The sequence below is a fragment of the Erinaceus europaeus genome, chromosome 8 (assembly GCF_950295315.1).
Source record: "Erinaceus europaeus chromosome 8, mEriEur2.1, whole genome shotgun sequence".
Lineage (NCBI taxonomy): Eukaryota > Metazoa > Chordata > Mammalia > Eulipotyphla > Erinaceidae > Erinaceus > Erinaceus europaeus.
The window spans coordinates 19,567,704-19,584,056 of NC_080169.1; the positions used below are offsets into that span (position 1 = coordinate 19,567,704).

General features: G+C 34.7%; 1 protein-coding gene across 1 annotated transcript in view; it reads left to right on the plus strand.

Annotated features, from left to right (window-relative positions):
- Window positions 1-16,353, plus strand: part of VPS13B (vacuolar protein sorting 13 homolog B) — a 634,327-nt gene that overhangs the window by 59,589 nt on the left and 558,385 nt on the right. The window contains exons 14-15 of the mRNA XM_060195774.1: window positions 1,876-2,070; window positions 10,168-10,292. Coding sequence (XP_060051757.1) covers window positions 1,876-2,070; window positions 10,168-10,292 — 320 coding nt within the window. The remainder of the gene's footprint in view (window positions 1-1,875; window positions 2,071-10,167; window positions 10,293-16,353) is intronic.

Consider the following 16,353-nt stretch of genomic DNA (forward strand, 5'->3'; position numbering starts at 1 on the left):
ATAGAACAGCCTTCAAGGAACTTGAAATGCATTGCAGTTAGAGGTATAAAATTTGTTGACGTCTTTAAATTTGTGCATTCTCTTGTGTTTCTTAGTAATACAGAGTAAAGCCTTCTAAAAATTGTGTATTAGGGCTGGGAGATAGGTCACCTCATCGACCATATTCTTTGTCATGTGTGGGGACCTGGGATTGAGTTCCTGGGTCTCTATGGAACATCATGCAAGATACTACCATATACGACACTAGGGGAAGCTCAATGAGTGATGCTGGTGTGGTTTCTTTCCCCTCTTACTCTCTTTATTTTTGTAAAAAGAATAAAATCTACCAGGGAAAATAGAAATGAGCAGGTGTGAGGTTCTGTAGGTTGTTGGGGGAATAAAAGGTTAATTAATTGCTCAAAAATTGAGTCAGGGGAGCTGGGCGGTAGCACAGTGGGTTAAGCGCACATGGCACGAAGCACAAGGACAGGTGTAAGGAGCCCGGTTTGAGCCCCCGGCTCCCCACCTGCAGGGGAGTCACTTCTCAGGCGGTGAAGCAAGTCTGCAGGTGTCTGTCTTCTCTCCCCCTCTCTGTCTTCCCCTCCTCTCCATTTCTCTGTCGTATCCAACAACGACGACATCAATAACAACAATAATAACTACAACAATAAAACAAGGGCAACAAAAGGAAATAAATAAATATAAAAAATATTTTTTAAAAATTGAGTCAGAAAAGTTAATTTGTATCTTCTACTTAGTGACTATCAGTTACATTATTTCTCAGTGATGGAACTGTTTGGGCTGGATAAATATTATGTAATATTAACTATCGTTATCCAATGACTACTAAATGCCAATACTACCCCCCAACTCTTGTGATAATGTAAGCCAGACAAAACAAAGTGATCAAAATCCTCCTCCACATATTTTCACTAATCTCTGAGTGGAAGGACATACTGATATTACTGTTCCTTGTGGAGGAACAAATGTATGGTCTTTTAAAGTTAGAGTAAGTTTTAGGACAGGAAAAGATTATTAGCTAATCTGGTTTCATTCTCTGATGATTTTGAGATTCATTTATATTTACTATAAGCTTAGAAAAGTTATGGGATAATAAAAATGCCAATCTTGTCTTGTGATTATTGGAAGTTTGAGTCCTTATCATGTGCATTATTAGTAGATATGATGTGGATATCAAGTTTTCCTGTCCTGCAGCCTTTTTCATATTCTCAGAACCGTTCAAGATTTCAGGAATAGTCTACTTAGTCATAAAAATGTGAATAATGTAAAGAAGATAAAAAAAGGCTAGATCTGGGCCACATATGATTTTATTTGTAATGATTGATATTAAAATGCCATTACTTTATATGTATGAGGTTCTTGGGTTTATCCACTGCACCTAAAACAAACAAGCAAAAAAAAAAACCAAAACTTTGTTGAGACACTTAATGACACTTCCAGCTGACTGAAACAAAACAAAACAAAAACTTTATCTAAGTGGACAGTGAAAAGTTTTCAATGTACATTTTGTTCAGCTAAGGACCTGCTTAAAATATGTAGAAGGTATTTATGTTTGGGTTTGATCGGTCCATACAGGAGCATCATTACTAGACTGATTTGATACCACTCTAAAATATGCCAGCTTGGTGCCAGCAGGTAGTTCACCAATGTTAGGTTCTTTATCTTGCTTCAGTACAGTAGTATGTCTCCATCTGTCTATATCTGAAATTAAAAGGAATGTATACATTGTCCCTGAGGTCAGTGGACTTGCGCGTCTGTGAGACTCTGGCACCACAAAAATAACAGAAATTCCTCTTGGAAGCCTCATTTAGAGGGCATTACACATCAGTCCCTGTTGTGCTCCAGAAATCCAAATTGAACATTATTATTTTCCAGAACTCGAGTAACTTCACAAATACTACAAGCTTCCAGTCCCTTCGACCTTTGCCATCCATTCAGATAGTAGTGGATAAAATTAATCTGGAGCATTCTGTGCCGATGTATGCTGAACATTTGGTGCATGTGGTCAGCAATCTTACTCAGCCTTCTGATAATCTTCTCCATTATTGCTATGCACACTGCTACCTTAAGGTATGTGAAGTGAATTTTCTGATCTATATTTGGTGGGAGAAGCAACTAAACCTTTTTTTTTTTTTTGAGTTGTAATTTCATAGAATTAATATGTTTTATGCTATTAAATCAGATTTAAATAAGGTAGATATATTCATTAAAATAAATAAAATGTCTGTTTTAAAGATTTTTTTGCAATTGTCGCGGATTAATATAGTTTTAGGTTTGTAATATAGTAGTAATTATATATTTTGAAGAATTCATATATTGGCGATAGTATTTATAAGTACTATAAAAGAACACTAAGCATTTTTAAGAAAAGCTTTAAAATACTCAGGACTTTAAAAATTTTTTTGGAGGAAACATTCATTTTAGACAGGGATTAAAAAAGTTCACTGCCTGATGAAATCATGTTCATTTTTTACTGCAAAGAGAACTTTATCACTTTAAACCAGATTTGGAAAGATAATTATTGGAGGGTTTCCTTGACTATTCCATATCTTATTTATTTTGGGGGGGGGCATGGTAAACATAGTTGTTAAATTCATCTTTTTTTGCTGAGTAAACACAGATAAATAATTAGAAACAACATGTATGATTATCAAATCCTGTTTTATGGTAAAGGCTGTAATAGTACAAGATTGAATTCATGAATGAGTGCTGAAAATGTACTGAATGTCATATAAATTTGAAAATAAGAGGACTCCAAATATAGACTCCTTCTTTTTAGTTTGCTGTTATAAAATTGTAAAATATATGTGTATTTGGACAATAAAAATGCTGCGTCTTTTTATTGTTGATGGCGTTCCACTTCTCAGGCAGAGATAGGAGGATGGGAGAGACACCATAACCCTGAATCTTTCCCTAGTGAGGTGCAAGTGCATTGCAAAGCAGACACCATCACAGCTGATCTATTTTGTTGACCTGACATGAGTTTAAATCCAGGTATATTTAAGATGTTAAATTTCATTTTGTTTCCAAGTTCATGGATCTTCTTGGTGTTGTTCTGAGAAGGATTGTGAGGTGAAGTGAAGTGTGGGGTATGGGAGTTGAGGCTTTAGAGTTGGTAAGGAAGTTAAAAACGACAAATCCACTGCTCCTGGAAGCCATTCCCCTCCCCCATTTTTGTGGCCCTTGTTACTATTATTATTGCTTTTGCTTTTGTTGTTGTTGGGTGGGGCAGAGAGAAATTGAGAGAGGAGGGGAAGACAGAGATGGGGAGAGAAAGATAGACACCTGCACTTCACTGCTTGTGAAGCAATCCCAGGTTCCTTAAGCTGATCCTTGCATTTTGTGCCATGTGCGCTTAACTCTGTACTACCACCTGGCCTGATAGTTTTTATTTTTTAGAGAGAGAGAAGGAGAGGGGAGGAGAGGAGAGAGGAGAGGAGAGACACTTGAACCCTGCTCCACTGCTTGTGAAGTGTCTCCCCCCCACACACACACATACAGGTGGGAACCAGGATCTTGAACCTGGATCTAAACACGTTAACTTGGTCACGTTACTGATTGCTCCAATTCCCAGCCCTGACTGTAGTCAATACTGTACTAATACTTGAGAGCTTCCAGGAAAATTATTTCCTGAATGTCCTTATCACAAGAGAAAAGATAATTGTATCAAAATATGGTGATGGATGTTGAATAAACTTGTGATTATTTTGCAATATATATATATATATACATACATATATACATATATATACATATATATATATATATATATATATATACACACACACACACATATACACATATACACACTCCTGTTGCACATTTGAAACCAATATGGTGTTGTGTGTTCACTATGTCATTAAAATCTTGAATGTTTTAAAACTATGCAAAATAGAATATATTTTTATTAGATGTTTATAAAAATCTCCTGCCCCTTTTTATTTATTTATTTTTTTGGAGCTGGCACATTGGTATGTGCAATTATCCCACGGTGGGATTTTTTTTTTAGTGATTAATAATGATTGACAAGATTGTGGGGTAAAAGGGTTACAGTTCCCACCATTAGAGCTTCCTATCCAATTTCCTTCACTGGAAGGTCCCCTATTCTTTATTCCTCCGGTAGTATGGACTAAAATTCTTTATGGGTTACAGAAGATGAAATGTCTGGCTTCTGTAACTGCTTCTATGCTGGACATGGGCATTGGCAGGTCAATCCATACCCCTGGCCTGTTTGTATCTTTCTCTAATGGGATAAGACTCTGGGGAGGTGAGGGTCTAGGACACATTGGTGAGGTCGTCTGCCCAGGGAAGTCAGGTTGTCATGATGATAACAACATCAGCAACTTGGTGATTGAAAAGCAGTAAGATATAAAGTAGAACAAATTATTTAATGATCGGGAACATAAAGGTAAGAATAGAGCAGATGAAACTATGGGCCTTCATGTTGGAAGGAGCTAGGAAGTCTGTTTTAGGTATATTACAAGGGGCCTATGACTTTACTAATTTTTAAAATTTATTTACAAAATAATATCAGCAAGACCATAGGACGAGAGGGGTACAATCCCATACAGTTCCTACCACCAGGGTTACGTATCCTACCCTCTCCCTTGAAACGGGGGGGATTGTGCAGTGGGTTAAGCCCACATGGTGCAAAGTGCAAGGACCAGCATAAGGATCTGGGTTAGAGCCCCTGGCCCCCCACCTTGCAGGAGGGGGGCACTTCATAGGCGGTGAAGCAGGTCTGCAAGTGTCTGTCTTTCTCTCCCCCTCTCTGTCATCCCCTTCTCTCTCCATTTCTCTCTGTCCTACCCAACAACGACATCAATAACAACAATAATAATTACCACAACAATGGTAAAACAACCAGGGTAACAAAAGGGAAAAAATCGCCTCCAGGAGCAGTGGATTCGTGGTGCAGGCACTGAGCCCCGGCAATAACCCTAGAGGCAGTAAATAAATAAATAAATAAAGTAGAAAGAAAAATAAAATATAAAGAACCACTGCCAGCAGTTGTGGATTTGTACTGCCTGTACAGAGTCCCAGTGATAACCCTGATGGCAACTAAAAAAAAAAAAAATGTATCAAGTCTTTATTCTGCTAATGTGAATGTGAATATGGCATCAAACAAAGCTAAGATATAGGAATGGTATTTAAAGTATACATAGAACATAAGGTAGCTAAATCACCCTGTAAATTATAGAATAACATTTTTTATTCCAGTTTGCTTTTTTTTAAATTTTATATTTTTGTCACTGTTGGGATTTCACTACACAGGGTTATCTATTTAATTTAATTTTATTATTTTTTTCTAAGTAGAGAGACAGAAATAGTGTCAGAGAGATGGGGAAAGACACCACACCATAGAACAGAAGCTTCTAGTGTGGTGGAGACTAGACTTGAACTTGACTATACTTCCAAGATGTGTCATTGGATTCTGGTACACAAAGTATTTTTCATACCCTGTAGATTGCTTGGATTTTTTGTATTTTACTATTGCCTTACTGACAGAATTGTTCAAATCCTGAATGTTTCTCTGTCTTAAATTGAGATTCTTAAATTGTCCTTAAATTTAAAATGAGTTTTCCAAGAAACCACCACCCAGACAAAGAAACCTCCCACAGAATGGGAGAAGATCTTTACATGCCATATATCAGACGAAGGGCTAACTAAAATATATAATGAGCTCACCAAACTCACAACAAGGAAGCAAATGACCCCATCCAAAAGTAGGGAGAGGATATAAACAGAATATTATCCATAGGAGAGATTCAGAAAGGCAACAAACATATGAAAAAATGCTCCAAGTCACTGACTGTCAGAGAAATGCAAAGAAAGACAACAATGATCTACCACTTAACTCCTGTGAAAATGTCATATATCAGAAAAGGTAGCAGCAGCAAATGCTGGAGAAGTTGTGGAGGACAAAGAAACCCTCCTGTACTGTTGGTGGGAATATCAGTTGGTCCAACCCCTGTGGATAACATTTTATAGAACTCTCAGAAGGGTAGAAGTAGACCTAACCTAAGACCCTGCAATTCCTCTCCTGGCGTTATATACTAAGGAACCCAACACACCCATCTAAAAAGATTTATGTATACCTATGTTCATAGCAGCATAATTTGTAATACCCAAAACCTGGAAGCAACCCAGGTGTCCAACAACAGATAAGTGGCTGAGTAAGTTGTGGTATATATACACAATGGAATACTACTCAGCTGTTAAAAATGGTGATTTCACGGTTTTGAGCCCATCTTGGATGGAGCTTGAAGAAATGTTACCTGAGATAAGTCAGAAACAGAAAGATGAATATGGGATGATCTCACTCATAGACAGTAGTTGACAACATCAGAAAGGAAAGCACAAAGCAGAACTTGCACAGGAGTTAGTGTATTGCACCAAAGTAAAAGACACTGTAGTGTGTGTGTGTGTGTGTGTGTGGGGGGGGGGGGGGCTTTGGTCCTGGACCATGATGACAGAGGACCTTGTGGGGGTTGAATTGTTATGTGGAAAACTGAAAAATATAACACATGTATAAACTATTGTTTTGCTGTCAACTGTAAACCATTAATTCCCAAATAAAGAAATTAAATTAAAAAATGAATTTTCCAAATTCTTTATCTGATAAGGCCACCAGTGCTGTATATTCCTGCGGTTCTTTTGTAGCCATTCTTTTCTGTGGCCTCAGCGTTAGTATTTTTTTGGGCAAAGTTTTCCTATGTTTGTACATTTTCTTGGGGCTGCCACTGTTAATACAGTTCTGTATTTCCTTTTGATTTGCATTTTGTCAGGGAAGTAGAGTGGGGGATGTGGCATTACCTATAAGATAATTTGACTCTATTGATATCTTAGAAGCGTGGTGCATATAACCCACTTCTGTTGACTAGCTGTGTAGAAATTGTTTTGTTTTTTGTTTCCCTGTGTATTTGAAGTAGTGGGATTCACTTTGCCGGCTACTGCTGATATACTTTCCTGTGAATCTCCTTTAGTGTAGGTGGCCTAACTTCAGTCAGTTTTCAGTTCAGACTTCCTCACTGGTGAGTATTTTCTGCAATCTGATACTTGATTCCCCTGAGGTCAAGGACTAAGAGCCCAGAGATTTTCAGTTCTGCTGTGTAGACACTAATAGGTATTGGTGGTTAGCAAGCATGATGTCTTCCTTACTGACAATCTCCTTTGCTTCTGTTCTCCTCCCAGTGGTCACATGTGCATGAACCCATCTTTAGCTGTGTAGTTTCTTTAGTAATCTTAGATGCAGTTTGATGAGATTGTTATGTTCTTTTGTGTTGGTATGCATGAGACCCCTTCTGTTTCATTTGGTTTAAATCCCCCCTGCTTAACACTATTCTATTTACATAACCACTTCATTCTATTTACATAACCGCTGTTAACAAGCACCTCCCTCCAGGGCATTGGTTCAATCCCCACTGTTTCATGATATGTTTTTGCTCCACCCCCCCTCCTTGTCACACCCTGATCCCTTCTTTGTCACACCCTGATTTTCACCAGTCACTTTTCTCTCCACCCTCTCTATGTCACATCCTGTTTCCACCCTACTTGGGAAGTATATATAAAGACAGCATTGTGAGTTTTAGAGTACTTTACCTTGAGTTTAGCTTAGCTCAGCTCGTCTTAGATTGTGCTGCGTCCTGCATGAATAAAGAGATACTGCCTACAGCTCAACCATGAGTCCCTGGTCGTCTGTGACCTGCCCGTGAAGCCAGCCCATTGAAAACAACATAACCTGTCGAAAACAACACTTTTGTTGGATTTCTGGTTGTCAGGAGAACTACTAGGTAGCTGACCATGGCCATGCCTCCAGAATTCTAGAATAGACCTCAGAATCGAATAACTATTTCAAATTTTTTGAAGCACACATATTACTATGCATAACGACCTGGGTTCGAGCCCCTGCTCCCCACCTATAAGGTGATGCTTCACAAGTGGTGAAGCAGGTCTGCAGGTGTCTGTTACCTCCTCTTTCATGGTTTTCAAGTCAGTTTATATAAGTCTGTGCCATTTATGTACATAAATTCTAAAAATTAGCTGTTAATCATAGTTTTTTTTTGCGGTGTTCAGTACTTTAATTCAATTTCCAGTGAAAAGAAATGCCCTTAGTGCAAGCATTGTTTTTACTGTTCTTGATTTCCTTGTAATCTTGCTTTTTGACAAGTATATGTTATATAGATACTGCAGATATTTACTATTGCTGTAATTTAAACAGTCAAGCATTTGTTGTTTTGTCATTTTGATGTGATAGACTCATTCATTACAGTTTGTTTTTCCTTGAATGATACAGTAGAACTCACTCTGTACAAGATTTATGTATAATCAAAGCTTTAAAATAGTACTAGAATGCAAGGCAATTTCCCTGAGGTCCTTTGCAGTTCTTCAAACAACCAGTAGGGGATCTCCTTTACACCCAATTTCCGTTTGCACACTGTTATCATATTGTCTAATTATGCTCTTGGGGAATTTTATTGAATATTAGAAAATGGCTAAAAGAATCTGAACACAGTCTAATGTGATAAAACATCCCACTTATTCACACTCTAGGCATATTTGAAGGTTGGATATTGTTTGCATAATGATGTTTTTTTATTAAGAACTATTAGTAATTATACATTTCAGAACTCTTTAAATACTTGTTCCTCAGAGGAAATGTTGAATACTTATTGTACAGTGCCAGCAATTTCTTGTATACGTTGCACAGAATAAGGATTTTAAAAAAAAACATGGCATAGATATTTAAGGCTTATCATTGAAGTGGTAGAAATGTGTTTAAACTTTCTCAATTCTGTATTTCTTGCCATTTGACTAATAGAAATTATAAAGATTACTATATATTTCAGTTTCATGTACCTTGATCAAATTTATTTTATGAGAGACTAGAATACCACCACTAAGTGTTGGCATATAGGACTATAGTGTATTTAATTTGAGCCCTCTGGGGCTTCCTGTTTACAAATCCTGCACTCTAATGCTTATTTTCCATTGATAGTCATTATGAAATTAGATAAACTCCTTGAAACCATTTTCTCTGAAAATAACTAATTATAATGCCTTATTTCAGAAAAAATACTTTGTTCAGTGAACACTGACTTGAGAAGAAATAGTTTGACATTGTCAGTTTGATGGCACATAATCATTTTTTGATATAATATATAAGTAGCTTTATACTTAGAACTCTACTACTAGTTGATGGTCAAGAAATTATTGTGCTTTTTAAATAATTTATTGATAATTTTCAAGTATTTCCCCTTAGAATTTAGAAGTCTATCAGTCTTAGAGGTAGGAACATATTTTATAAACACAAAGAATAAATAATAATGAAAGATGTTAGAGTTAAGCTAGCTTTTGCATGTTGTTAGAAAACAGAAACTATTATATTCTTTTGTGCCAGTATTTTCTTTGGGATTTTTAAACTTTACTGAAATAACTGGGGCAGAAATATAGCTAGCTGTCTATAATGTTTCATATACAATATGATCATTTACTGTTTCTTCCAAGACAAGGATAGAGCTCAGGGATTTCAGTGTGATATACTATATATTTGAACCTTTTAATTTGGACTTAGGAATTTTTTTTTTTTTGGTGTGTGATCTGTTTAAATGTAAACATATGAAGAATAATTAGTGCCATGTGCAAAATTTCTTGGGTTGTAAAACATCAGCTTTAAAATTATTGTCACCAAAGGAAGGGAATCTGAACATTTTAGGATGTAGTTGGTTTTCTTTATTTTGTGTGTGTAATCGAAGAATACATTTTGAAGATTTTCCTTGCAATTAACATTTTTAATCATAAAATGTTGACAGTTATTAAAGTTAATTTCTAGAGTATACAAAATGCAAACAGTTGCTATTAATAGGAAATATATATTTAGCAGGTAATAAAACAAAATATGAGAATTAGTATGTTCAAATATGAAACTTAAGAAAGGAAAAAATAATGTTTCAGAGATGTGAGATACAGTATATTTAAACCTTTTAATTTGGGCTTGGTAAATGCTGAACTGAATAAAAGAAAATGTAGATGTTTGGGAAGTGGGAAAAGGCTCTGGAACAATTTTCAGTGTGCAGCTGTTGAAGAGCAAATTGAAACTGACGTATTTCATCCTGCTTATTAAACTTTTGTCTCTGAGAACATTTGGATCTTTCCTTTTTGTTTCAGATATTTGGTTTCCAGGCAGGACTGACGGCTTTGGATTGCAGGGGATCTTACTGCTTACCTGTACCTATAATCCCCTCTTTTAGCACAGCTCTTTATGTGAAACTTCTAAAACTGCCCACATTCTGGTAAGTACTTTGTTGAAATGTGTGGTTATGGTGATTTTCATTTACTCTCTTAGAAAAGGAAAATAAAATCATATATGTCTTTTGGTAGTATGTTTGAGTCATATAAATTTATGAAAGCAATCTGAAATTATATCATTTCTTTTTATTGAAACACCAAAAATACCTGAAGTGTATTAGGTCAGAGTCTCTTTTGCAGGACTAATAACTGCTATTGGTGCCATAAGTTAATTTGTGCTGGAATTATAGTAAAATGTTGCTGTTTTATATGGTAATAGAAACTGCAAGGGTAGGCATTTTTGTTTTTTGATTTTGAGAAGACACTGAAAGTGATTTTTTTAAAAAAATGTGCACATTGATATCTAAGCCAGAATATCTACTACTTGAACAAATTTCAGGTATATTTATAACTGAGAAGGGGTCTGTACATTTCATAGAATTAGAATGTTTCTCATATCTGTCTAGTCACTGCATTAAAAAATAGTTTCTTAGCTTTTACTTTCATTTGCTTTAGTTTTATAAATCAAGGAGATATATAGAAAGTCATTAGTAGCTAATTTTCATTTTTTTGGTCAAGAGCGAAATTCTTTATGTGGTAAAAGTATTAATTGTTTAGATTTAAAATTTAAGTGTATATAATTATATTCTGGTGAAATATTTATAAATTTAGATTAAGAATTATCTGAGCTTTATTATTTTAGTTAGTAATGTAGCTTTATAGACTGTATTATGTTTATAAAAATTTTAGAAAATGTTAATTTTTAAGCTAATTTGCTAAAAATTTCCCTAGTTGTAATGTTACTTTAAAAATTAAATTTATAGGTACTTATATTTTCTAGTTAAATTTCCTATTGATCTAGAAAATTAAAAAGTATAGCAATTTATTAAAATTATTTTTTGTGGGATTATATTTAAACTTTAAAATTTTGAATACATATAATCTGATAAAAAAAGACCCATAGGTTTCCCAGTTGATAATTTTATGTATCTAGATCTCAGTTATATACTGATGTATCATTCCTCATTCATAATCTTTTCTCATTACTAGGGGCAGTACAATTTGCCATCAAATAAAAACAGAAGTTCAACATTTACACAATTATTTAGCCTGAATATAGAGATAAACAAACATTTATGTAAGGCTTATATTAAGAATCTGTAGACCTTATTCTAAACATGTTGTCATTTATGACTTTTTTTTATGTTCAGTGACATCTAAAAATATTCTAATTAAATACCCAAAACATGAGATCAGAAAATGCTAACATTTATTTGGATGTGTTTTGCTGTTTTACAATTAAGATAACTTCTGTATTACCTTACTGGTCTTTTTGCTGTGATTTAGTGTATTTATTTATTTTTGAAATAAATAGAAACTAAAGAAGTCATAGCAACAATAATTGAAAGTGACATATACAAAACCAGCATATTGTATTGTATCCTAGTTAAGTTACGTGAATAAAGTACCAGGTAAAATACATTTTATAACATACGAATTAAATCAAACTTATATGAGAATTGAGATGTTTAACTCATGTTTTATATAAGACACTCTAGTTATGTCATTAAATGTCAACTCTGTTCCTGTTCATCAAATTATAGTCATTTCATTTGTATTTACAAAGCTCATATTCTTAAAGTACATGTAAGAGTCTATATACTTAATGAGAAGTGCATATTTAATTCAATATCACAACAAAGATTTGTTCTAGAAAATTCAAAAAGTTTAGATGTGTTTGAATTAGCAATAAAAATCTGGTTTTATGTAAACCAATAAAATAACATTACTTTTATTTAAAAATTTCTACATTGAATTGATAATTATATATGAGAATTTGAGCTATGTAGTTTAATATGGTTTGCTAATAAATTAGAGATGTAGTTTAAATAGCATTGAGTGCTTTTGCTCTTAAAAATTTTGGTGGCTGGGGAAGACAGCTTCCTCTATAGGGCTCACACCTCACCATACACCAGATTGTACTCCTGGCACAGTAAGGGAATGTGGGAGCATCATAGTACTGGGGAAGCTTCATGAGTAGTGCTATGGTGTCTCTCTCTTTCTGCCTGTTTCCCACACTTTGAAATGTTTAAAAAAAAAAAGGAAGGATAAAAAAAGGAAAGTAAAAAGAATAAAATTAGTTTGGATGTGTATATTGGTGAGGTCTTCTGAGGTCTTGGTACCATAATAACCAGCCAACCGAACAAACAAAAAAAGTGACATGTTCTCATTAATGTAGCTTCAACGCTCAAGCTATTACCAAACTCTAGCTTCTTAGAATTGCATTTCTTTTCAAATTATTTTTGTTACATTTTTCCTTACGACATAGTCAACAAAAACATAAGATTAAAATATTTTTTATCGATGTTTCACATTAGATAAACATTTATTTTATTAGCACCTTAAAACAGGATTGAATAGTACAGAATATGGTCAGAATGACGCAGTAATGGTGAGAATCACACAGTGACTAGCAATATTTGATGATTGAAATCAAAAACAATTTAAATTTGAGTTTGCCTCTTTTCAAAATATGAGAAATGTTTCATAAAGGGAACTAAGGAACTGGTTAAAGGACAGTAAGTTACACAGTGTTATTGCTACTAGCATTAAACCTTGGTTTCCAGTAGGTTTCAGTAAGAATTTTTTATTTAATGAGAGAGAAAACCAGAGTATAACTCTGAAACACATGGTGCAGGAAGTCCAACTCAGGATCTCACACACACATGCCAGTCAGGTGCTTAATCACTGAGTCACCTTCCTGGCTGCTATGCTTGTAGATTTCTCCCTCCCTCCCTCCCTCCCTCCTTCCCTCCCTCCCTCCTTCCCTCCCTTCCTTCCTTCCTCCCTCCCTCCCTCTCCTTCCTCCCTCCCTTCCTTCCTTCCTTCCTTCCTTCCTTCCTTCCTTCCTTCCTTCCTTCCTTCCTTCCTTCCTTCCTCTCTCCCTCTCTCCCCTCCCTCCCTTCCTTCTTTCCTTCCGATTTTATTCAATAGGACAGAGAAATTGAGAGGGTGGGGGGAAGATAGAGCAACAGAGAGAGAGAGACAGGCAGACAGACAGACAGACAGATAGGCAGGCAGACAAATTGACTTTAAGCCCTGCTTCACCACTTGTGAAGTGTCCTCACTGCAGGTGGGGAGCAGGGCTTGATCCTGGGTCCTTTGGAAGGTCCTTGCATGTAGTCTATGTGCACTTAACCAGCTGCACCACTGACTGGTCCCAACTTAGAAATTTCTAAATAAATTACAGACGTGCTGTAATTAGTGTATTTTATAGCTGAATTGAATGTTTAGTAACCAGATAAAATATCAAGAAACAGATTACCAGTATCCTCAATCCCTTTTATTTACCCTCTCCCAACGTTAACTATACCTTGTTTATAGACAGCATAGATTAGTTTTATCTGTTTCAAATTAAGTGAAAATAGAATTATATAAATACATTCCATTATTATTGACTTAAATCACTAAAATTATTTGGGATTCATCTATATTATAGAATTTAGTATTAGATTATTTGCTGTTATTATTCTATAGTATTCTGAACTATATCTCACTTTGAGTCTTGATGACATAGTTTTGATTTATAGTCATCAATAAACTGATTAAACCTTTTATACAAAGAGGTTTTGCTACTTCCAAGACATCCAGAATCATTACTGGGAAGCTTGAAAGTTCCTTTTTTTATTGAATCAAAATCTGCTTTCGTTTACATATGTGTCTGTGTATATGTGTGTTTCTTTATGAGTATCATGAATCATTTTTATGCTTGTAGGAATGTGGGAAACACATTAATTTTTTTAGAGGACTGAAGGATGTCTGTAAATCCCTATTTTTACTTAACATATAACTAGATGATTTGGGTTTTTTTGGAATCTGTCTAAATTCAACAGTTAGCTGCTTAAATCTTGGATTTGATGCTATTCGGTACTTAGTATTTATGTAGTTTCTAAAGGAGAGATGAGACAAGGAATAACACTTTTGCCTTTGTGAAATGGAAAGAGAAGCTCACACTTAGAATAAAACCTGAGAAAGTGCTTTCAACTTAGATAAAAATTGTAGCTCTTCATAACTTAAAAAAAAAAAACATAACTTCCTGTGTTTGGTATAAAAATAAACATAGTAAAGAATATTGTATTCCACAGGGCTCATAATGAATTTGGTTAACTGTCTGTTCTTAACACCAGTATTAAGTCCCAAGAAAATTTAATTGGGTGCTTTCGGTGTTCCTGGAGATCTTTTTAATTCCCTTATTTCCAAAAGTATGTCTATTTTAATCTCTCTGCCTGTGTAATTAACATTCTTCTTTATAGGCTGTCAGAAACCTATTCCCACTTTACTGGGTTCTTAATATTCCTGTCCATATGAGTGGAAGCAACATGATTTTTCTACGGTTTTGACCGAAAAGAACAATGGCATAACCTATTAAAATTTCAAATATGGGAAATAGTTATTTCTAGAGGTGAAATACTTACCTAAGAACACAAGTGCTTCTATCTGATCCCCACTTTTTTGTCCCCATTCAGAGTGCCTTCAACTTTACCTTGCTGCTTTAAAAATACTATTGGAATTTTTATGTTATGAAATAACATAAAATTTTTATGTTATGAACTAATCATAACATAAAATGTTTGCCATTTCAGTGTTTTTAAGTTGATAGTTTACTGAGTTAATGGTATTCACACTGTTGTTCTGTTGCTACTCCTCTTAATCTCTAGAAATTTCATATCATGTAACCATTAAAAACTCCCCTTCACTCCCTATCTTCCACCCATGATAGCTGTTTTATTTTATATATATTTTTAATCAGTCTACTCTATGTACTTCTTTTAAATGGAATTATTAAACAGTTGTCCTTTTGTGCCCAATTTACTTCACTTCACATAGGAGTTTCAGAGTTCATCCAGGTTGTAATACACAGCGGAATTCCTTCTTTCCTTGCTTTCCCTTTCCCTTTCTATTTCATTGCTTTTTAAGGTTGAATAACATTGCATTGTGTGCACATTATTTTCCATTTATCTATCAGTGGGGCATTTGACTCGTCTCTAACTTTTAGATATTGTGAATAATACTTTTATTGACATAAATGTGCAAAAGACCAAGAATGATATGTCATTGTTGTCTTGGTTTCTTTTTCTCAAAGACTGGTGATACTGATCATTTTTTGAAGTGCTTATTGGTCACTAATGTCTGTTCTTTTGAGAACTATATATTAGAGTCCTTTGCCCATTTAAAAATAGAAGTGCTCTTATTGTTCAGTTGAAGATGTCCCTTATGTACATTTTGCATATAGACTTTTATTATATATGACTTTCACTTTTATCCTTCTGGTTCTGTGAGGGTTTTTTTTTTTTTTTTTTTTAATGTTAAGTCACATCTTTAACTCCAAGCCCAGAAATTAATGCTTTTTTTTGTTTGAAAAAGTTATCTTGTTGATTTGATATTTTTCTTTAAAAATTGGTATAACTTGAGCAAGTAAGCAGTGCTGCAATGCATATTTGGAACAGTTCTCCTTAATCTGGGGAGGAGTAGAAAGGGATGAATTTGTCAGAATTCCCAGGGCCGTTTATGAATTTATTTTTGTTGAGAAAATGCTTTTATACAAGATTGTTTTTATCTTAGGCACATGATATCATCTCTCTGCAAAATATGTATTAGCAGATCTCACCCACCACCAGATTGCTTTATGTTTTGCTCATACTTTGTTTTTCTATTCGAAGTAAGGCTATGTTAAGAAAAACAGGGCAAGCATGCCCTAAGTTGCATTACACAGAATCCTGTAAGAAAGACTACATTGTATCAGGTACAGAGTCATTTTCTGTATGGTTCCATGTTTTATGAACATGCAGGATTTTTCTCTTAACAGAAATCAGTCACTTAGGGCTATTACTCTCATCTTGCTAGACTGGGTACCGTTAAAGTGAAGAAATGCTTATGAGGTATTCAAATTGCAACAGCTGTATTTTGTTGTATTTTATCAATTTTTCTAAATGGCAAAGACAAGTATGGTATGGCACTGAAAAATTTGATCTAGTAGATTACTTAATTCAGATATTTTTGACTGGG